Source organism: Carettochelys insculpta, chromosome 16, assembly GCF_033958435.1.
Source record: "Carettochelys insculpta isolate YL-2023 chromosome 16, ASM3395843v1, whole genome shotgun sequence".
Lineage (NCBI taxonomy): Eukaryota > Metazoa > Chordata > Testudines > Carettochelyidae > Carettochelys > Carettochelys insculpta.
Window position 1 is genome coordinate 39,729,310 of NC_134152.1, and position 23,541 is coordinate 39,752,850.

A 23,541-nucleotide genomic window follows, 5' to 3' on the forward strand; every position below is an offset into this window, starting at 1 on the left:
ACATGGCTCGTCTACACGGGGTTCTCTTCAAAAGACCTCACACACTTCGAAATCCCCGCACCCTTCGAAACCAAATAGGAATTAAGGGGATTATCAAGGTGAGCAAATCAGAGAGCAGAGGGACGGGGGTGGGGGGAAGTCTGTTTTGTGCTTAAGGGGCACAAAACTGACATCAAAACATTCCTGATCCACAAACCAGTTAGTCTACATTTTAATGGAGTGGGCCATTCTGTTAATGACTTAAGAGTTTGCATCTTATTGAAGAAGAATTTTCAGTCTGCTTCAGAAAGAGAAGCTACTGAACTCTCTTTCATATTCAAATTCGACACATTAACCTGTGGTTTGAACAAGGATGCAAATTTTCTGGGACATTATAGGGGCTCTTCGGCATACGTGGCTTAATCTAATTCTTGACATGCCTCCCCCACCCTTCTGCTCTCTGATTTGCTCACCTTGATAATTTTTTTCTGATTTGTCAACTTTGATTACTGTTTTTGGTTCTCTATGCCTTAAATATTGAGTCTGTTCTGGTGTGGATGGCTATGGTCTGAAGAAGTGGGTCTGTCCCATAAAAGCTCACCTAATAAATTATGTTGTTAGTCTTTAAAGTGCTACTTGACTGCTTTTTTGTTTTAATATCATCAACATCACTCAATTCATCACAATCAAGAGAGAAGCCTGGGGCTGATTAATGTCCTTAATCTGCTGGCTGATGATATCTGTGGCCATTTTAAATGTTGTATCCCTTACCATAACTGCAGACAATGCCAGATCTCTAATTTTCTGAAGAATTTTTTTGTTTTTGAAATCAGTGTACAGCTGCACTGATGCTTCGATAAAGCACTCTTTTGTATATTCACCACCCATGAGTGGCTTTCATCGTTTCACGATCTCTTGAGTTGCCACAAAATTACCCACAGTTACGCTACTTGGTGATTTCACCCATGCAAAGAATGTGTTCTTACTTTGTGCTGCTTTGTGTATCAGCTGCTCCATGGCTTTTTTTTTCAAGAATCCCCAGCTGGATACTGTTTGGCAAAAGTAATGTGTTTTTTGAGACAATGCCTCTCGAAGTTGCATTTTTTGTTGTTGGCAAATTTCTCATTGCAAATAAGACACAAAGGGAACCCAGCCAAACTAGATATAGATGTAAAGGATTGGGTCCACTGAGTTTGCAATCCTGTTTTCATCTTCACTTTTCCTCTTTTTTGAAGGCATTCCAACCCCACTTTAATTATGCCGATTTTACTTCACATTTAATTTCAGTTTTCTCTCTGAAAATGCATGCTGCCCTTCACAGCAGGAATGCCAGAAGCTTGCTTTCCTTTTCAAAATCAGGAGATGGATGGCAGGAGATAAATCACTTGATCATTGTCTTCTGTTCTCCTTCTCTGGGGCACCTGGCATTGGCCACTGTCGGCAGACGGGATACTGGGCTGGATGGACCTTTGGTCTGACCCAGTATGGCCATTCTTATGTTCTTATGTCCCCATTCTTTCTGTAACGTGGTCCACAGAAGTAGACACAGTACTCTATTGGAGGCTTAATCAGCACAGACTAGGGTGAAAGAATTACTTCTCATGTCTTGCTTGCAATACTCCTGTTAATACATTGCAGAATGAGGTTTGCTTTTTTTGCCAACAGTGTCTGACTCATATTTAGTGTATGGTCCACTGTGGCTCCTAATCCCTTTCTCCAGTACTCCTTCCTAGATAGTCATTTTCCATTTTGTATGTATGAAACATATTATTCCTTCATAAGTGGAATACTTTGGATTTGTTCTTATTGAATTTCATCCTGGGTTACCTCAGATCATTTCTTCAGTTTGTCCAGATCATTTTCAGTTACAGATAGTCCCCAGCTTACAAACGGGTTATGTTCCAAACACCTGATCGTAACTTCATTTGGTTGTAAAGTCGGAAATACCCTTATACTGTAATCCCTTGAGGTACATGAGGGTTGCATTCCACACAACCCTTGCATACTCTGAATTTTGCGTAAGTAGGGGAGGGCTTGGGTTGGGGCCCTGGAAGGAGGCAGGGTTAGGGCAGCAGGGGTGGTTGGAGGGTGCAGTTGAGCTGGGGCTTACATGGGTTTGGACCCAGGCAGCAGGGGGTTGAGCCTGGCAAGGGGGTTGGAGCCGGGGCTGCGGGGGTGGGTGATAGGGGAATTGGAGCCCCACGGGGTGGGGGTTGGGAGCCCCAGATGCAGGTTGATTCCAGAGTCCCGCATGCCAGGGAGTGTGAGCTAGGGGATTGGGGGCATTGAATGGTGTGAACCGGGGTCGGGGGGGTTAGCTGGGGGGTAGACCCTCATGTGCATGCAGCAGCTGACAGCTGGAGTCCCACACGCACTGGTGGCTGACAGCCCAGCACAAGTTGGGGCGGGGGGAGGGCAGCTGGGGACGGGGAGTTGAGCCAGGAGGACTGGGAATTGAACAGGGGCGAACCGGGGCGTGGTTGAGTTGAGCTTGCAGGGGGGATAGAGCCCCTGTGCACACTAGCAGTGGCTGATAGCCAGAGCCCTGAGCATGGTGGAGGGGGCAATCAGCTGGGGCTGCAGGATGGAGGGGTTGAACGGGGGGTGCAGTGGGGCAGGGTGGTTGAGTGGAGGGGGGTTAGAGCCCCACTGGGAGCCAGAGCCCCAGGCATGCATTGAAGTTGGAACCCCATGCCTGGGTGAGCTGGGGCTGTGGGGGAGTTGAGCCAGGCAGGGGACGGGTTGAATGGGGTTGCACTGGGGCTGGGTACTTGGACAGGGGGAAGGTTGGAGCCCCACTTGTGATCTGGGGCCACACGGGGTTGCGGGGGGGGGTTGGGTCAGGGTCAGGGTCCGCAGGGGTTGGAGGGGAGTCCATGCAGCTGGAGCCGCCCCGCTTGGGGAGTTGGGCTGGGGCACGCGGGGGGCGGGGGGTTGAGGGAGTGAGCTGGAGGTTGGTCATAAGTACCAACGGTCATAAGTGGAAGTTTTCGTAAGTCAGGGACCACCTGTATAAAAGATGGTTACAAGGAGGAGGGTGAAACATTCTCTTTAGCCTGTGAAGATCACATAAAAAGCAATGGACTCCAAGCATAGCAAGGGAGATTTAGTTTGGAAATTAGGAAAAACTTTGTAACTGTATAAATACTGGAATAAACAGCTTAGGAATGTTGTGGAATCTCCATAATTGGAAATTTTTAAGAGCAGGTTAGACAAACACCTGCCAAGGACTGTTTAGGTGGTGTTTTGTCCTGCCATGAGTGCAGGGGACTGACTTGATGACCTATGGAGGTCCCCTCTAGTCCTATGATTGTATAATATTTATCCTTTTTAGGAATATTTTGAAGAGACCATTTTAGTCCGAAATCAGATTCTTGCTTGTGGAGAGAAAAAGATCCTATGTTGCAGGCCCCTAGCTATGGGATCATTATTCAGAAATCATCAAACCAAGCCTGAGGTTGACTGTATTCAGGTCTGAATTCAAGGCCTATGTTTTTCACAAGGTATTCTTCCTGCATATCAGAAAGGAGCCTGTTTTGTACTAGTCAGTGCTATCTTATTGTTGGTTGATGCCTAGGTACAGTGAGCAGAGATTCTTTAAAAATGTTTGTGTTTTTTTCAGAGGTAGCAAAGTCTGTTTTTTCTACAATGAAGAATTTTTTTTGGTTAAGCAATAATTAAAACTTACATTCCAAGAGGACATATGTGTACTTGTTTTAGTTTCACTTCAAAGTATTTGTACATTCTGAAAGATAACAGAGACAAATCTGATATTGTGTAATACAATGCAGTATGGGATAACAACTGGAGGATTGTCAGATGAGTGTGAAATGCTGATACATCCACATAAATGTTTTCTGTACTAATTCATTTAGAAAGTAACTTAATTCACTTTTAAAGAATTTCCCCCCCCCACGCTTTGCTACAGAAAGGATGTGGACAAGTTGGAGACAGTCTGGCAGAAGTCAACAAAATTATTTAGGGGCTGGGACACATGACTTATGTGCAGAGGCTGAGGGGAGCTGAGCTTCTTTAGTATTCAGAAGAGAAGAACAAGGGAGAGGATTTGATAGTAACTTTCAACTACCTGAAAAGTGGGAGGTGTTCAAAGAGAATGGACCCAGGCTGTTGTCAGTGGTGGCAGATGTCGTCAGAGTTGCCACCAGCATGATGCTGTGCTCTCTCCAATGTATCACTCGGCTGCGTGCGTGTGTTCCCTCTGTGTGCTGCCCCAGCTCTGCAGATAGCTGACACAGCAGACTCGAAGAGAACCCCCAATGACCAGACAGTCTAGTAAGGTGCGAAGGCACATCGGCCAGGTTTATTGCCGTATTGGATACAATAGTAGTTCCCTGTAGATTTCTTAGTCTAAGTCAGGGCATACTACAAATATGCACCCATGGTCAATGGACTCGGCTCAGTCAGTGGCGGGACTTTCCACTGCCCCCTCAGCCGGACCCAGACCACATCCCAAGATTACATTCTTATACACAGGTACAAACAACTTACACATCACTCCTGACGTATTGAGGTATACCCCTTCTACGTAGTTAGGTGCCACCTCCCCCTTTGTACATGTTGGTTTGAACAAAACAACTCTATCCATCATATTATCCTTTTGCCCCTGTCATTGGGATGTATTGGCCTATTCTTTCTTATTTGTGGGATGTTCCAGGGTAGGGAGTTCTTGTACCATGTACCTGCCATACTACCCTTTTGCCTCTGTCATTGGGATGGGTCGGCCTATTCTTTCTTATCTGTGCAATGTTCCGGGGTAGGGAGTTCTGGTAGCATGTACCTACTTCAATATGCTAGGTATATATGTTTATGCACCAGCAACCCTCTTCTTGCCAACTTCTGTGAGTAATGCATTCCTTTACCTCACAGCTGCACTTTGCTTTCTGTTAGCAAAGTCTTGACCATTACTTTGGTTCAGGCCTAAGGCCTCATACTGGGCCTGTACTTACTACAGTAGATGGCAGCATAGGAAGCAATGGTCTCAAGCTGCAATCAGGGAGAAATAGATCAGCTAATAGGAAAACTGTTTCACTACAAGGATGATGGAGCACTTGAATGGGTTGTCTGTGAAGGTAGTGGAATCTCCTGCCTTAGAGGTGTTTAAGATAAGGCTGGAATGATTTAGTTGAGGTTGGTCGTGCTTTGAGTAGTGTGTTGGACTAGATGACCTTCTGAGGTTTCTCCCAGCTCTAATTTTCTCTGATTCTGTGATTCTACCTAATTTGCAATTATTGGCTATTTAATACAAAATAATTGCATTGTATTGACCACAGGTATTTTAATGTAAAAACCAAAAGTTAATGTGAAGAAAACCTTGTGCAAACAATTCCTCAGGTTATCCTCTAAGTCAGGATTCTGTCCCTGACCAATAGCCTGGGTTGGTTGTGAGATCACGTTGTTACTCTATGAATATCCTGAGTTTTGTGGTTTAACAGGGAATATTTCATTTTAAATGGGAAAAGGTCACTTTCCAGAAATATAATACATGTTTCTCTTCACTAACAAGTTCTGAAGAATGAGCATGTTTTTTAATTTGTGTTCTTGTTTCACCCATCTGCTTATTAGTTGAGTTTATTCTGCATTGTAAAGAGTTGAGAAGATTGGCATTTGGTAATGCCTTTTCAAATAAATAAATAAACAAAATAAATAAATAAATAAATAGCAATGACACAATTAAACCCTTCCCCTGTCACAGATATGTGTCGTGTCTCAATAAAACTGAAGATTTTTATTTGGTTAAGGAAGTGTGGAAATGGTTTTGAGACCTGTCAGAATAACCATAGTGCTCTGAGACTACTGTAAATAAAGAACTCCACTGTGGTTATGAGGTAATTGACCTGCAATGGGGCAGATTTGGGCAGTAGGAAAAGGAAATTTTAAAAGACCCTCAAAACATTGAAATGGATAAGGTGAATTTTAATACAGTGTTAGAGTATTTTTCTTTTTCTTACCAGGCTTTTAACTTTTTTCCCCAAAAGTATAAAACAAGACATTTGAGCTGTTCTGTTTTTCCAGTATCTGGCATGAATGGGAAATTTACAACAATACATTTGTTGGCATGTGGATGAGAGAAGGGGATTCATGTGAAACCAAGAACAGAGAGACAAAGGTACAGTCATTAATCATCCTGATGTATTTAATACAGTTGGCATGTTTGTACCAGTTTAATCTATTAAACCCATTATTACACAGTAGGACTTAAAAACTTAAATGGGGCTTTACAAATGGAGATATCTTTCTACCTGAAGAGTTCAAGGACATGAGGTAGATAAATACAGGACGAGACGTGGAACAACAATTAGGAACAGAGGGTAAAACCAGGATAAATGTCTGCTGCTGATGTTTTTACTCACCATAATTTAAATATTTTAACTCTTTATTCATGTACAATAGTATGTTCAGTTACTGCTATTACCGTTAGAGACAAATATGCTAAAACTTCTGCTATGTATCAGTGCTAATAAGAGAGAGAGAGGAATTGGGGTTTACAGCCACTAATGGATGAATTATATCTAGCGGGCAAAGGAGAGAGGCCTAGGTAATTAAACAGTATTTTGAGAGAAAGTCAAGTCTCAGAGAAAATTGCATGGGAAAAGTTGAGGGGCAGGTAACAAGAAGCATGTACAGGTGAGAGGGGAGTAGAACAGATGTGGGAAAAAAGGTGGGAGACGAAATGAAGAACAAATAGACAGCATAATTAGCTTTTGTCAAAAAGACAAAACTATTTAAAACAGTTATAATACATGACTCTTACATGTGAACAGTTGCTGTAGCTGAAAAGAGATGTTATGTGATTGTGAACAAGAAGGAAGTGTTCACAAGACTGTTTAAAGCTGTGGCTCGTATACGGTGTATAAATCTGAGAACTCCTGCCTTAGGCCTTTTTTCTCCCCTTGTTAAAATAATGTTTGCACTTCTCTACGTCCTTCCATTTGAAGATGTTAAGGAACAAAGGAACTTTACAAAACTAAGTCTCTTATTCTTTGGTGATATAAGACAATAGCTATCGTCATTGATTTTATGTGGAAATACTTACATACAGAAGTGATGGACAGTTGTGTAAAACCCTGAAATAGGTTGATCAATGAGACAGTGAGGCAGAGAGTGATGTAACCTGGCCAAGATGACAGGAGAATCCTAGAACCAAGGTGGTTCTTCAAGTGGTCCCCATGGGTGCTCCACATCTGGTGTCAGACTTGCTCCAGCACCGCAATTTGGAGATTTTTACAGCCATGGTCGGCCAGACTCATAATGCACAGCCAACATGAGGCTCCTTTTGCGCTCATTTAGTCACATGCATGATCCAGCTGAAACCAGTTCCTTCCAACTGCCCGCGGCTGCAGTTGAAGCTCTTCCTCAGGCCTGTTGAATAAGCGTTAAATACCTGTGAATCATTCTTATTGTTCCTCATAGTTGTTAGAGTTAGTAGTTAGCTGTTTATTTAGTAGTTTAGTAGTTCTTTTTTAAAAAAAAAAAAAAGCAACCAAAACTGCAAGTTATTGTTGGAGTTAACCGTTTCTAGCCGGTTTTAAAAAATGTGATTTGTACTACAAGGCTATGCCTACCTTGGATGGACACTCAAAATGTAGCTGCTGTTTGGGTGGGGGACACATACCACAAAAGTGCCCCCACTGTTCCAAGTCCACGGCCAGAGCTCACAAAGATAGGGAGAGGTGCCAAAGAATGATCCTTTTTCATAAGGCGCTTCAGCCTCCTGACCAAACAATGCCTACCCAGTCAGAGCCTACTCTAAAGCGCAGAACCTCCTCTCCTGACATAGGGTCTCATGAAGAGGTGAGATCTTCATCCACTCGATCCTTGCTTGTGTTAACTAGAGGCAGGATGAGTGGCACGGACGATGGTGGCACCGCCACAGCCAGCTCCCATGAAAAGTGGCCAAAATCCAAAAAACCTTTGGCTACGATTCCATCTACAAAATCTAGGATGGAACCGAAACCTAACCAGGCACCACTAACTGTGCAGTCTACGACACCTTTCAGTTCATCAGCACTGATTAGACCAGTGGAACTGATAAAACCATCAGCACCCAATAGATCCTGCACTGGTATTCCTGGCACCGGCAGGAGACCCATTGGAACTGAAAGCACCATTGGCACTACACAACCCTTTTTCCCCCAGCACTATCGTCCTAACCCTGAGTTGACCTTTTTTCCTGCGTGCTCTACTTTTCTGCCTCCAATATGTTCTCCTGCATTTCCTCAAAGGCTTCCATCCATTTCTTCTCCTTCCCCCAGGCAACCCTCCCCATTTCTGGATCAGCCTGAGCAAACCTTTCATCACTCACGATGTATATCATTATCTCCGCCACCTTCCTCCAGATTGTCCTGTGCTCTCTGGTCACCTCACCATCATGGTCAGGATTATCAATATACCTCTAGGTACTCATCACTGGCAGGTATCATTACCACCGCTGGCATCATCACCCTCATGACCGTCACTACTTTTGTGACTACCGGTGTTGTTCTGCTAGATCCCTAGAGCGGTCCTCTGTTGGTTGGTCCCCCAGGCATTCCACCCACTCTATGCGAGCAACTGAGGCTCGGTCTACAACACCACCACCCCCTCCATCTGAGCCAGAGGAATGCCAGATTCCAGAACCTGAGGACGAGCCTTCATAGGCCTCACCCACTGATGTGTCATCCTCCTTGCCAGACGAGGCAGTGATTCCAGGTGGGCTTTCACGACCTGATGATTTAAAGCAGTTCCAAAAGCTGTTTAAAAGAGTAGCAGCCAGCCAGGATATTCAGGTTGTAGAGGTGCAAGAAAAGCTGCACTGCTTTTTGAAAACTAAGGCCTGCCACTTCTTCAAAAGATTGTGATACCGTTGGAAGATGCCATAACAGAGGCTGCAGATGATATATGGCAGACCCCTTTGTGATGGAGTGGGGGATGTGTGTGTGTGTGTGTGTGTGTGTGTGTGTGTGTGTGTGTGTGGCTCTCAGGGGGTGTGGGGTTCCTGCCCAGGGTAACCTAGGCGACCAGGTGACACCTCTGTACTGCAGACAAAGGGGGAGGTGGAGCCTGCAGCTTTGAATTGGAAATGGGAGTTGGAAAGCAGTTGGTCTGGGCTGAGAGAGAGACAAAGGAGAGGGCAAGGCCCCAGCTTGGGGTCCCCTTGGGGCCCCCTCTCCCCTCCCCAGCATGAATTGGAATGACTGTCTCTGCCTGCTGCACTGACACCTCTGTACAACGCTGTGCCCTGTTGGCTAATAAACATGTTGTTCTCCTGCTGAGTGAGAGTCACTCCTGCCTGTGGATGGGGTGCAGAGCTTGGGGACCCCTGAACTCCATTTCACTCTGCTTCAGCCCCACCCCTGCAATACAAGGGTGGATAAAAAAGTATTTTGTCCCATCCAGGCGCACGGACTTTCTTTTCAACCACCCTCAACCAAATTCCTTGGTGGTAGAAGCAGTTCAACGGAGGGCAAAAACACCTCAGTATAGAGCTTCCAGAACTGATAAAGACGCAAAGAGCCTAGATGAGTTTGGCAGGAAAGTTTATTCATCCTCCACTCTCCTGCTCAGAATGGCTAACTATGTGACCCATTTGTCTAATCACAATTTCGACAATTACACAAAATTGATTTTGTTTATGGACTACCACGTAGAGTCAAACAAGCCAGTATTAAAGTACATTGTAAGGAGAGTTTTGTTGCATCCAGAACCGGGATCCAGATTGCACTGGATGTTGCTGATACTGCAGTGCGTTCCACAGCAACAGCAATCGTGTGTTGTGCATCCTGGTTACAGTCTTCAGGAGTGTCGAAAGAATTACAAAATAAAGTCAAAGATTTGCCCTTTGATAAATTCAAGCTGTTTGCCGCAACCACAGATGATGTCCTGCACTCAAGTAAGGATTCTTGAACGACTTTATGTACATTGGGCATGCGCACCCCACCATACCCCACCATACCGCTAAATATGATATCGCCTTTTCCAGAGGTAAGTGGGGAAGGAGTAGGGAACAACAAAGTAGGATTCCTGGGCAAGAGGAGAAAGTAAGCCTATCAGGTGCTTGTACACAAATGTAAGAAGCATGGAAAACAAACAGGAAGCATTAGAGGCTGATGGATCCGACCAGGAGCAGTGCTCAACTTGACCTGCTGCTCACAAACAGGAAAGAACTAGTAGGAGAAATGGAAGTGGGTGGCAACCTGGGCTGCAGTGACCATGAGATGGTAGATTTCAGGATCCTGACAAAAAGAAGAAAGGCGGGCAGTAACATACAGACCCTTGATTTCAAAGGAGCAGACCTCAACTTTCTCAGGGAACTGATGGGCAGTATCCCTTGGGAAACGAAGATGAAGGGGAAAAGTGTTCAGGAGAACTGGCAATATTTTAAAGAAGTCTTACTGAAGGCACAGGAACAAACTATCCCTCTGCATAGTAAGAAACACAAATATGATGGGCAGCCAACTTGGCTTAACAGGGAAATCCCTGGTCAGTTTAAACTCAAAAAGGATGTTTGTAGGAAGTGGAAATGTGGACAGTTGACTGAAGAATATAAATATATGACTGGAGAAGGCTAGACAGTAATCAGGAAAGCAAAAGCACAATTGGAACTGCAGCTGGCAGGGGATGCAAAAGGGTACCAAGAAGGGTTTCTACAGACATGTTAACAATAAGAGGGTTATCAGGGAAGGCGTGGGGCCGTTACTGGATGAGAGAGAGAACCTAGTGACAGATGATGTAAGAAAAGCTGAAGTATTCAATGCTTTTTTTGCCTCAGCCTTCATGGACAAGGACAGCTTCCACACTACGATGCTAGACAATGCAGTATGGGAAGGTGGAGGGCAGACCTCAGTGGGGAAGGAATGAGTTAACAGCTACCTAGAAAAACTAGAGGTACACAAATCCATGGGTCTGGATTTAATGCACCCCAGGGTACTGAGGGAATTGGCAGACATCATTGCCGAGCCTTTGGGCATTATCTTTGAAGGCTCACGGAAATAGGGAGAGCTCCCGGATGACTGGAAAAAGACAAGTGTATTGCTGATCTTTAAAAAAGGAAAGGAGGACAATCCAGAGAACTATAGACTGGTCAGTGTTACCTCAGTTCCTGGGAAAATAATGGAGGGGATCCTCAAGGACTCTATTTTGGAGAACTTGGAAGAGGCAAAAGTGATCAAAAGTAGTCAGCATAGATTCACCAAGGACAAGTTGTTCCTGACTAATCTGAGTAGCTTCTATGATGAGGTAACAGACTCTGTGGACATAGGGGAGCCAGTGGATGGGATACACCTTGACTTCAGCAAAGCTTTAGATACAGTCTCTCACAACATTCTTTCCCATAAATTAAGGAAATATGGATTGGATCCCTGGATTATAAAATGGATAGAAAGCTGGCTTGATGGTCACGCCCAGCTGGTAGTGGTCAGTGGCTCAATATCTGGATGGTGGTTGGTTTCAAGTGGAGTGCCTCAAGGCTCAGTTCTGGGGCCAGTGTTGTTCAACATCTTTATTAATGATCTGGCTGAGGGGCTGGTTTGGACCCTCAGCAAATCTGCGGATGATACTAAGCTAGGGGGAGCAGTAGATATGTTGGAGGATAGAGAGAGGCTACAAAGTGACCTGGATAAATGGAGGATTGGGCCAAAAGAAATCTTGTTGTACAAATTCAGAGAGGATCACTTTTTGGCTAACAGAAGTGCTTATTTAACATGGCCACAGGAGAAAAGGCAAGGGGTGTCCGGTTCTCGACAAAAACAAAGTACAATCTTCCTTATATACCCCATACAACAATAGCTCCATTATGGGCTGCACAGATATGGACACTTGAATCTTCTGCCACAAATCAGTCTTGCTGTTACATTCTCATGCTGAGCTAAACACATCTTGCAGTTGCATTCTCATGATGAGCTAAGATCATCTTTCTTTCTCAGGCTGCTTCCAAGGCTGCATTACTTTTCTCACTCGGCCTTCACCACCTCCCTTTTTCTCAGAGTCTCACTCACCTGCCTTTTCCCTGCCCTGGCATGTATACTTGCCTTGCAGTATTTTTCCATTCCTCATCAATTTGATGAGGTTCAACGAGGAGAAGTGCAGAGTCCTGCACTTTGGACGGAAGAATCCCAATAATTCTTATACGCTGGGGACCGACAGACTAAGCAGCAGTACAGTGGAAAGGGACCTAGGGGTTATGGTGGATGAAGAGCTGGATATGAGTAAACAGTGTGCCCTTGTAGTCAAGCAGGCTAATGGCATATTGGGGTGCATTAGGAGGAGCATTTTGAGCAGATCTAGAGAAGTTTTTGTTCCCCTCTATTTGGCACTGGGGAGGCCACATCTTGACTATTGTGTCCAATTTTGCCCCCCCCCCCCCCCGAATAGAAAGGATGTGGATGCGCTGAAGCAGGTTCAGCAGAGGGCAAAGAAAATTATTAAGGAGCTGGAGCACATGACATATGAGCTACGTCTACACGTGAATGCTACATTGAAATAGCTTATTTCGATGTAGCGACATCAAAATAAGCTATTTTGATGAATAACGTCTACATGTCCTCCAGGGCTGGTGCCGTTGACGTTCAGCACTACATCGAAGTAGGCGCTGCAGGGGAGCGTCTACACACCAAAGCGGCCCACATCGAAATAAGGGTGCCAGGAACAGCTGCAGACAGGGTCACAGGGCAGACTCAACAGCAAGCAGCTCCCTTAAAGGGCCCCTCCTAGACACACTTGCACTAAACAGCACAAGATCCACAGAGCCGACAACTGGCTGCAGACCCTGTGCATGCAGCATGGATCCCCAGCTGCAGCAGCAGCAGCCAGAAGCCCTGGGCTAAGGGCTGCTGCCCACGGTGACCATAGAGCCCCGCAGGGGCTGGAGAGAGCGTCTCTCAACCCCTCAGCTGATGGCCGCCATGGCAGACCCCGCTACTTTGATGTTGCGGTACACGGATCAGCTACATGTGCCTACTTTGACGTTCAACATTGAAGTAGGGCGCTATTCCCATCTCCTCATGAGGATAGCGACTTCGACGTCTCGCCGCCTTATGTCGATTTCAATTTCGAAATGGCGCTCGCCACGTGTAGACGTGGCGGGCGCTATTTCGAAGTTGGCGCAGCTACTTTGAAGTAGCCGGCACATGTAGATGCGGCTATGAGGAGAGGCTGAGGGATTTGGGCTTATTTATTTTGCAGAAGAGAAGATTGAGGGGTGATTTAATAAGAGCCTTTAGCTTCCTGAAGGGGAGTTCTGAAGAGGATGGAGAGTAACTGTTCATAGTGGTGACGGACAGCAGAACAAGGAGCAATGGTCAGAAGTTAGAGAAGGAGAGGTGTAGGTTGGATGTTAGGAAAAATTGCTTCACCAGGAGAGTGGTGAAGCACTGGAATTCATTGCCTAGAGAGGTGGTGGAATCTCCATCTCTAGAGGTTTTCAAGTCCCAGCTTGACAAGGTCCTGGCTGAGATGACTTAGTTGGGGTTGACCCTGCTTGAAGCAGAGGGCTGGACTCGATGACTTCCTGAGATCCTTTCCAGCCCTATGATTCTATATGATTACTCATTCCATTGCCCACAATATTAACAGAAGGGCTTTGATCACAATTACAATAGGCAGAGACAACGATGCGATAACCAACTGACCCATAACCACCCTGCTTAACCCACAAGGTAGTGGGTTGGTCAAGAACTGCCCGACCATTGTCATTGTTTCACCAACCTCCACACCCACTTACCATTGCTGTCTCTGCCTGTTGTGTGACCATTGACCCAAGATCACATTGGACCTTTGGTCCTGGAAATAATTGTGTCAGGATATACCATCCCTCTCCTCTCCATTCCACCCACCACTCCTCCCACCCGTCCCTCTTCCGGGGCTCCTTTCACGAGTCTGTTTTAAGAGAGACGGTGGACCTCCTCCTTTCCATTGGAGTTGTGGAACGGGTACCAGAGGAATTAAGAGGCAGATGATTTTATTCTTATTTCCTGACCAAGAAGAGTCAACAGTGTGCCGTTGTAGCCAAGAAGGCTAATGGCATATTAGGTTACATCAAGAGGAGTGTTGCCAGTAGATCCAAAGAAGTGATTGTTCCTCTTTATTCGGCTTTGGTGAGGCCGCATCTGGAACACTGTATCCAGTTCTGGGTGCCCAATTATAGGAAGGATGTGGATACACTGGAGAGGGTCCAGCAGAGGGCGACCAAAATAATTAGGTGGCTGGAGCATATGACTTATGAAGAAAGTTTGAGGGAATTGGGACTGTTTAGTCTGCAGAAGAGAAGACTGAGGGGGGACTTGATAACAGCCTTCAACTTACTGAAGGGAGGTTGCAAAGAGGTTGGAGAGAGGCTGTTCACAGTGGTAACGGATGGCAGAACATGGAACAATGGTCTCAACTTGCAGTTGGGAAGGTCCAGGTTGAATATTAGGAAAAACTTTTTCGCTAGGAGGGTGGTGAAGCATTGGAATGGTGTACCCAGGGAAGTAGTGGAGTCTCCATCCCTAGAGGTGTTTAAGTCTCGCCTTGATAAAGCCCTGGTGGGGCTGATCTGATGAGTTTGGTCCTGCTTAGGGCAGGGGGCTGGACTTGATGGCTTTTTCAGGTCTCTTCCAGCTCCACTGTTCTATGATTCTAAGAAGAGCAGCGAGTGGAGACCGATACTAAACCTTTGAGCTGTGAACCAGTACTTTCGCAAATAATGGTTTAAGATGTTCACTCTCGTCTTCATCACGCCTGCTTTAGACTATGGCGATTGGTTTGCAGCACTCGACCTGCAAGATGCCTATTTTCACATCACCATTCATTGTGCTCACAAGCATTTTCTCCACTTTATGGCAGGCAACAGACATTTTCAATATCGAACCTTACCTTTCAGTCTGTTGACTGTTCCCCAGAGTATTCTCCAAGACCCTTGCTGTTGTGGCAGCTTTCCTTTGTCACCAGGGCATCATCATATTTCCCTATTTGGACAGTTGCCTCTGAGAAGGTCGTTCACACATGGACATGCTCAATATGATTCTTGTCATGAAGTGCACCCTTTTAGTGCTTGGCCTCATCATAAATGAGCAGAAGTCAGTTACCAAGCTGATGTAAACTATTGAATTCATAGCCAGGGCCTACCTACCGCTCCAGCGTTTTCACATCATACAGACTCTTATTGATGTCGTGAGCCACAGCCCGACGGTTCAAATCCATACTTGTCTACAATCAATGGACCACATGGCTGCCACCACACATATGGTTCACATGCCAGACTTCACTTACACTGTTTGCACCACTGGATGGCGACTGTCTATACATCCAACAGACATGCTGTCAAGGTGGTATCACTACCAAACCGTGTTTTAGAATCATTCCAATGGTGGAAGAGCTGTGGCAATCTCCTTTGAGCCGTGCCCTTCCATCAACTGCTGCCACCATTCTTAATAACAATGGATGCTTTCCTACTGGGGGTGGGGAGCTCACATTGACAGAATTTCCATACAAGGGCAATGGTCTCTGAACAAGGCAACCCTGCACATAAACCTATTGGAATTGAGGGCAGTCCTCAATGCTTGCAAACACTTTTTCAGTTGAATCCGCGATTCTACAGTCAGAATATTCACAGACAATGTTGCCACTACGTACTATATCAGTTGCCAAGGAGGGGCATGATCTCCCTGCCTTTGCGCAGAAGCAATTGACCTCTGGAATTGTTGCATACGCAACAATCTAATATTAATGGCCTCATACTTACCAGGGTCAACAATACTGCAGTGGACTTTTTAAGCAGACAGTTTGCACTGCACCATGAGTAGGAATTCTGCACTGACATCCATCAGCTAGTCTTCCATCGGTGGGGCTGTCCCCACATGGACTTCTTTGCCACCTTCAAAAACAGAGAATGTCTTCTTTATTGTTCCAGTATGGGACTGGGCCCCAGCTCCTTGAGAGATGCCTTCCTTATCAGTTGGAGGGGTCCTCTACTCTATGCATTTCCCCCCATGCCTCTCATACCTCGGGTCGTAGAAAGGGCCAATATGGAGGGGGAGCCAGACTGATCCTAATAGCCCCAGCATGGGCCTGGCAGCAGTGGTTCCTGTTTCTAAGATGGATGTCTCCGTGTCCTCGCTATCTGCCTCCTGACTTACCAGATTACCTCAGTCAAAACCAACAGTCATTGCAGCACCCCCAGCCACACACTTTCCACCTCACAGCTTGATTGATAGTTGGCTTGATATCTCTGAGCACTTCTGTTCTGAACAACTCAAACAGGTACTAATGCATAGCAGAAGGCCTACTACTCACAGTACTTACATGTCCAAATGGAATAGGTTCATGACTTGGTGCTCCTCAAAGGGTCTGGTTCCCTTGGAGCCTCCCATACACATCATCCTTGAATACCTCCTACACCTGAAACAAATGGGATCGGCATTAGCATCTTTAAAGCTGCGTCTACACGTAAGCACCCTTTCAAAAGGGCAAAAATCAAAGTTCGGCTTTTGAAAAAGCGGCCATCGAAAGAGCACACCCGCTGCCATTTTTCAGATTGGCGTTCCGATCCACTCTTTCGAAGTGCCACCCTGGTCTTTCAAAAGAGAGCGTCCACATGGCTCCAAGCTCTCTCTTGAAAGCAGGGAGGCAGGAAACACAGCGGAGGGGGTCCCATGGCTGACAAGCCCTTCCAGGGCCACAACCAGCCGCCTCCTTTAAAGGGCCCCTCCCTCTGCCCTCCCCTCTGCACAAGCCGAGTGCTGCCCAGCCTGTTTGTGGCCAGCAGAGCCCACTCGTGCCCATGGAAACCCAACGACAGCTCCTGCAGGCGGATGCCCTCATTATGGACGCCCTGCTGGCAGTGCTGTGCACCCTCGCTGCAGCTGCACCTGAGCTCATCGGGGGGCTGCAAGGTCCCCCCAGGGCTGTGGGACTCCCCCCTCCGCGGTACCGCCAGGCACCCCCCTGGGTACCAAAGCCTCTGGACCCACCCCAACAGCACTGACTGGTGGGAGCGCGTGGTGCTGGGGGAGTGGGGCGAGGAAAGGTGGCTGCGGAACTTCTGCATGTTGAGGCAGACCTTTGAGGAGATCTGCCACTGGCTCACCCCCGCGCTCCGGCACCACGACACCTGCATGCAGCCAGCCCTCACCGTGGAGAAACGGGTCACAGTCGCCATCTGGAAGCAGGCCACCCCGGACTCCTATCGCTCCGTGGGACAGCAGTTCGGGGTGGGCAAGGCCACTGTCGGGGCTGTCCTTATGGAGGTAAGGGGGGCCTGGGGCAAGGGGAACCCTCCCCTGCAAGGGGCTGGATGGGAGGGGGCAGGGGCTGCACGGGCTGGGGGCCGGACGGGAGGGGGGCAGAATGGGCCGGAGGTGGGGGGCCACGGCCGCCACACCTGCATTAGAGCATGTGTCCCCCTTCCCCCTCTGCAGGTTGTCAGGGCCATCAACGCGATGCTGCTCCATGGGGTCATCCACCTGGGGGATGTGGACAACACCATTGCCAGCTTCCAGGATCTGGGCTTCCTGAACTGCATTGGCGCTTTGGACGGCACAAATATCCCTATCCGTGCCCCGCCACACAGTGCTGGCCAGTACATCAACTGGAAGGGCTACCATTCGCTGGTGCTGCAGGTCCTAGTGGACATGAGGGGCCAGTTCACCGACCTCTACGTGGGCTGGGCCGGCTGCACCCACGATGCCCGGGTCTTCTGGAACTCCAGCCTCTGCCGCCGCAAGTGGGCTGGCACCTTCGTCCCCTAGAAGGAGATCCCCGTGGCGGAGGACGTCACCATGCTGCTCTGCATGGTGGCAGATATGGCGTACCCGCTGCAGCCATGGCTCATAAGGCCCTACATGGGACACCTTGACCCCACCTGGGAGATGTTCAATGAACGCCTCAACCACGCCCGCAACGTGGTGGAGCGGGCCTTCGGGTGTCTAAAGGGGCGCTGGAGGTGTCTCCTCACCCGTCTGGAGGTCGGGGTCCCCAACGTGCCCCAGGTGGTGGGTGCCTGTTGCGTCCTCCACAACATTGTGGAGGGAAAGGGGGACGCCTATGTCCCCGGTGGGGGCCCTCCGGCTGGCACTGTCTGTGAGCAACTGGGCGCTGCCCCCATCCGCCAGGCCCATCGGGACAGCCACCGCATCCAGGAGGCCCTCAGGCAGGCCTTTGCGGATGGCCACCTCTGACCCGCACGCACGCCCACATCCCATGCACATCTGTCACCCACCATTCCTGCCACCCCCACCAGCACCACACCCGCACTTCCACCACCCACCAGCCACCGAGGAGCACAGCACGGAGTGGTGAATAATAAAGAAACGTTTATATAACTTGGGTGTTTGGAATAATACGTACAGGGGAAAACCTATCTTGGAGGGGGCTGGGGGGGAACCCAACTCGGAGGGGGAGGAGGGAACCCAACTCGGAGGGGGATGGGGGAACCTAACTCGGAGGGGGGAGGAGGGAACCAACTTGGAGGGGGGCGAGGTGCTCATTGCGGGGCAGGGGTGGTGGGCCGCGAACCCCGTCGGCCCCTGGAGCCCCTGCCCCCCTGGGTGTGGGGTCCCTAGTGGTGGGGGGAGGGTGCGGGTACCACTGGCAAATATTGCTGGCAGGTGGGCCTGGTGGGGGCAGAGGGCGCAGGCTCGGGGGAGGCGGGAGCAGGGCCAGCAGGAGGAGTCTCCAGGCGGGCCATAGTGGCTGTGTGCTCCCGCACAGCCTGGCCAGTGCCCTGGAATGTGTCCAGCATCCTGTCCCAGGTCGCCCTCTGCCATTCCATATCTGCCCGGGCGAGCTGGAGGTACTCCTCAGCCACTGCGGCCTGATGCTGGCTGGCCTGGTCTTCTTCGGCCCGGTGTAGAGCCCTCCGGCCACAGCCCTGACGGCACCCTGCCTGGGGTAGCATCCAGACGGCTGCAGCTGGTGGGCTCTCTGGCACGAGGGAAGGTGTGGCTGTGTGGTGAGGAGGAGAGTATGTGAGTAGTGTGCCCTGGACAGAGGGGACCCGGCTGTGGCCTATCCGCCTGAGCCCACCCCATGGGGCCCCTGCCCCCACAAGGGACACTGACCCCCCAGGGAGCACTGACCCGCTCCCCCGCCCCGGGACCGGGCCTCCCAGCCTGGGTGTGATTCCAGGGGTCTCGCCTGCAGGTGGCCCTTCCCAGCCTGCGGTATGTGGGCCCCGGGCGCCGTCCAGCACCGACCAACCGCCACCCCTGTGCGGCTTATGGCACTGTCCATTGAGGGCGGGTGCTGGGCGTTGCTGATGCACCACCACGGGGTGCCGCATCCCATGTGGGGGCTGGCCTGTGTATGGTCCGGGACCACCAGTCCCATGTGCGGGTGCCTAGCCCTTGCGTCACCCCCACCCTTGGAGTAGGTGTGCACCCCTCCCTGTACATACCAGAGGGTTCCCCGGGGATGGCCATCCCTCAGTCGCCTGGCTGGAGGAGCAGGAGGGATGAGGATGGTCAGCTTCCCCTCCTTGCTTGACCAGTCGGTGGTCCCCTCGCCCTCCTGGGTCCCCAGTGCGGGCTGCTCCTCCCCCTCCTCCACCTGCAGCTCCTCCCCGGAGGTGTCCAGGAGGGCCACAGCGGTGGGGGAGCTCTCCTGGGGCCCCAGGATGCTCCAGAGCTCTCGGTAGAAGGGGCAGGTCACTGGACCTGCCCCGGAACGTCCGGCCTGGTCCCTGGCCCAGGCACATCCCTGGCGCAGCTCCTTCACCTTGGAGCATACCTGGTCTGGGGTACGCTCTGGGTGGCCCCGGTGCAGAGGCCTGTTGCCAGGCAGCCAAAGGCTGCGGCATTCCGCCGCTTGACCCCCATGTGGCGGAGGACCTCCTCGTCCTGCCAGAGGCAGAGGAGGTCCCAGAGCTCCCGTTCCATCCAGGAGGGGGCTCATTTTTTTTCTCCCCCTGGGAGGCTGGAGAGGGCTCGGAGTGGGGGCCGTGGGGCTCACGGTGGGTCTGGCTATTGGCCAGGGCTGGAACGTGCGGCTGGAGCTCGTGTGCACGCTGCTCCCAGCATGCTCTCAGCTTCCTGCCACGGGTTTTCTGTGTGTGTGCGGCTTTAAGGCAGCTGAACGCAGGGACCATAGAGTCCCGCTGCTGCCAGCTGGAGCGGCCCCACACTCCAGCTGATTGGCGCTATGGCGGACCTGTATTTCAAAAGAGTGGGCTGTGGAGGCTCTACATGTGTACTCTTTTGATTTATTATTTCGAAAGGGAGAGATCTTCCTGATACAGGATCGCGGTTCGGATTTCGATTTCCGAGCCCCGTACTTTCGATTTTCTTTTGAAAGACGGGTTTATGCGTGTAGCCGCTCCTCCCGCTCTTTCAAAAAAGGGCCTCTCTTTTCGAAGTTTTTTGCATGTGTAGATGCACCTTAAAGGTGCACCTGGCAACAATATCAGCGTTCAAGCATGCCGTCAATGGCATGTCAGTATTCACCCATCCAATCACAAAATGCTTTCTCAAAGATCTGGCTAACCTGTATGCTTCTTGTCAACCAATTCCAGTGAGCACCTTGAAAGATGCACAGCCTTATGGCAACTGGTGAATGGCAATGGGAGTGGGATTGTGAAATCTGACGTTTTAGTCATGGATCAGCACATAGGTGGTGGATGTATGTATCAGTTGGTCGTTTTGAGGACTGACGGGTCTGGCTGCTGCATCCATGACTGAGCAGACCTATTTAAGATCCACTGTGCTCACCCCACATGGGGAGTGGTCTAGAAAAGGTGCCCTAAATATAGTCCACCTCAAGCCCCCGACTGGATAACTGTGTCCCGTGGGTTCACGTCTATGCTGTTGAAATCAAACAGTAAACTTTGGAACATGGAATATTCGGAGTCTAATGGACAATTCAGACAGTGAGCAACTTGAAAGATGCACAGCAGTTATCGCCTGCAAGCTGCGACGATTCAACATTAATATAGCTGCCCTGGCAGAAATGTGTAGGCCAGAAGGAGAACAGCTAAGAGAAGAAGACAGATGGTAAACATTCTTCTGGAAAGAAGCCCCAAAGGAAGAAAAACAAATTGAGTAGAATTTGCTATAAAAAATGAACTGACACAGCTCCTATCTGAAGTCCGTGTCGGCATCAATGTGCATCTTATGACTCTCCGCTTGAAGCTTGTCAGAAACCAACAGGCGACTTTTGTCAGTGCTTATGCACCAAATCTAGATGCTGAAGATGACGTGAAAGAGAAGTTCAACACCCAACTGGACACGTTCCTGAAAGACATCCCCAAACAGGACAAGATCCTTTTCTTGGGGGATTTCAATGCCAGGGTTGGAAGAGACGCGGACCTCTGGCAGACTACCTTTGGAAAAGAAGGAGTTGGCAACAGCAACTCCAGCGGAGTGCTTCTCCTTACGAAATGTGTGGAACACAAGCTTGTCATCATCAGCATCTTCTGCCAGAAAAACAAATTTAAGATATCATGGCAAAATCCTTCATTGAAGCACTGGCATTTCATAGACTACATCATCGTCCACACTCAGGATCAGCGTTATGTCCTTTTCACGCATACAGTGACTAGTGCTGACGACTGGTGGACCAATCACCACCTTATTCGATCCACAATGGTGATTAGGATTGTCACCAAAGGGAGAAGTCAAAGGAAACTGATCTGATGAAAGATCAACATACAAAGTTTGAAGGATCCCATCAGATGAAGTGACTTACAGGTAGTGCTCCAAAGGAAGCTGCTGATGGTACACCCTGAAGATGTGGAAGAGAGCTTGTGGAGAAACCATCGACTACCAGTCCAGGAAGCATCACGACTGGTTTGATGAGAATAGTGTAGAAATTGAATGTCTGACTGAGGCAAAAAGGAAATCCATTAGAGCCCGGCAAAGCGACATCAACTGCACAAAAAAGAGAGTATCACACCCCAAGGCAGAAGTCCAACATAAAGCAAGGACTTTGAAAAACCAGTGGTGGACTGAGAAGGCTCAAGAACTCCACCTTCTCGCAGACATCAATATTACAAGAGGTTTCTTCAGTGCTGGCGAAGCTGTTTATGTACAGAGAAACCATGGAATCAATCTCCTGAGATCAAAGGATGGTGCCCAACTCTTGAAGACAATGAAGCTGTTGCTGCTTGCTGGAGGGAGCACTATATTGAGCTCTTGAACCGCCCCTCCATCATGGTCCTAGAATCCCTTGACTAAATTCCTCAGCAACTGCCTAGGGACTATCTTGCCACACTTCCTACCCTGAGTGAGGTCCAAGCTGCCATGAAAGCGATGAAGTGCAACAAGGCAAATGGACTAGATGCAATCCCCGATGAAGTCTTCCAAGAAGGTGGGCCAGAGCTCCACAAATAATTCCACCTCCTGATTCTCAAGATCTGGGATAGGGAGCAGATGCTGTGAGATTTCAGAGAGACACTGATTATCAGTCTCTTCAAGAAGGGTGACAAGTTGGACTGTGGAAACTATCATGACGTCTTCCTCCTGGAAATGGCAGGGAAAGGCTGAGCTAGAATCCTTGCAAACTGACTCTGGTCACACACAGAAGAAATTCTCCCAGAATCCCAGTGTGGTTTCTGACTATTCTGAGGAACAGTCTTCAACACCCAGCAACTGCAAGAAAAATGTTGTGAACGATAATAATAAAGCAATAAAGGAATGAGGATTTTCAAAACCCAGCTATGGATAAATAGTTTCTTGTTAGACAAAATGCTATCATCATACTGTTTTCTTAACCATCTTGAACTTCAAAGACTAACAAAATAATTTATTAGGTGAGCTTTCATGGGACAGGCCCACTTCTTCAGACCATAGCCATACCAGAACAGACTCAATATTTAAGGCATAGAGAACGAAAAATAGTAATCACAGTTGACAAATCAGAAAAAAAATGATCAAGGTGAGCAAATCAGAGAGTAGCGGGGCAGGGGCGGAGTCAAGAATTAGATTAATCTCTGCACCCCACTATCAACTTATGCCTCAATTTCTCCATGCAAGAGAGAGATTTCCTGGACACTACAGTACAAATCAAGGATGGCCTGATCAGTACCACACTCTACCGGAACGCACTGATCGCTGTACTTACCTACACGTGTCTAGCTTCCATACTGCACATATAACTAGATCCATTGTTTACAGTCAAGCCCTTAGGTACAATTGCATTTGCTCTGATCCTACTGATAGAGACTAAAAACTACAAGATCTTTACCAAATATTCATAAACCTGAATTACCCACCCGGAGAAATAAAAAAACACATCGACAGGGCCACATGAATACCCAGAGACAGTTACTCCAAGATGGGCCCAAAAAAGCCAAGAGCAGAGCACCACTGGTCATTACCTACCACCCCCAACTCAAACCACTGCAACAGATTATTAAAGACCTACAGCCTATCCTTAATCAGGATGCCACACTCCAGAAGGCCCTTGGTGACAGGCCTGTTCTCTCCTACATACAATCTGAAAACCTTATGAGGATTCTCACCAACAGCCACAGTCTGTACCCGAGGAACACCAGTCCTGAGATGTCTCCTTGCAACAAAGCCCGCTGTGAGCTTTGCCCACATATCTATTCTGGGGATACCATCAGTGGACCTAATTTTAATCACAGAATCAGGG

The 23,541-nt window shown here is 48.6% G+C and overlaps 2 protein-coding genes across 3 annotated transcripts in view; both read left to right on the plus strand.

The window, feature by feature from the left end:
• Nucleotides 1–23,541, plus strand: part of GNPTG (N-acetylglucosamine-1-phosphate transferase subunit gamma) — a 53,038-nt gene that overhangs the window by 8,887 nt on the left and 20,610 nt on the right. For both annotated transcript variants that reach the window (XM_075010754.1, XM_075010753.1), the window contains one exon: nucleotides 6,013–6,106. In XM_075010754.1, the coding sequence (XP_074866855.1) occupies nucleotides 6,013–6,106 (94 nt within the window). The remainder of the gene's footprint in view (nucleotides 1–6,012; nucleotides 6,107–23,541) is intronic.
• Nucleotides 13,715–20,943, plus strand: LOC142021846 (uncharacterized). Its single transcript, XM_075011096.1, has 3 exons — nucleotides 13,715–17,201; nucleotides 17,373–17,523; nucleotides 20,768–20,943. Exons 1-3 carry the CDS (start codon nucleotides 16,608–16,610, stop codon nucleotides 20,941–20,943), a joined length of 921 nt encoding a protein of 306 aa, XP_074867197.1. The 5' UTR covers nucleotides 13,715–16,607.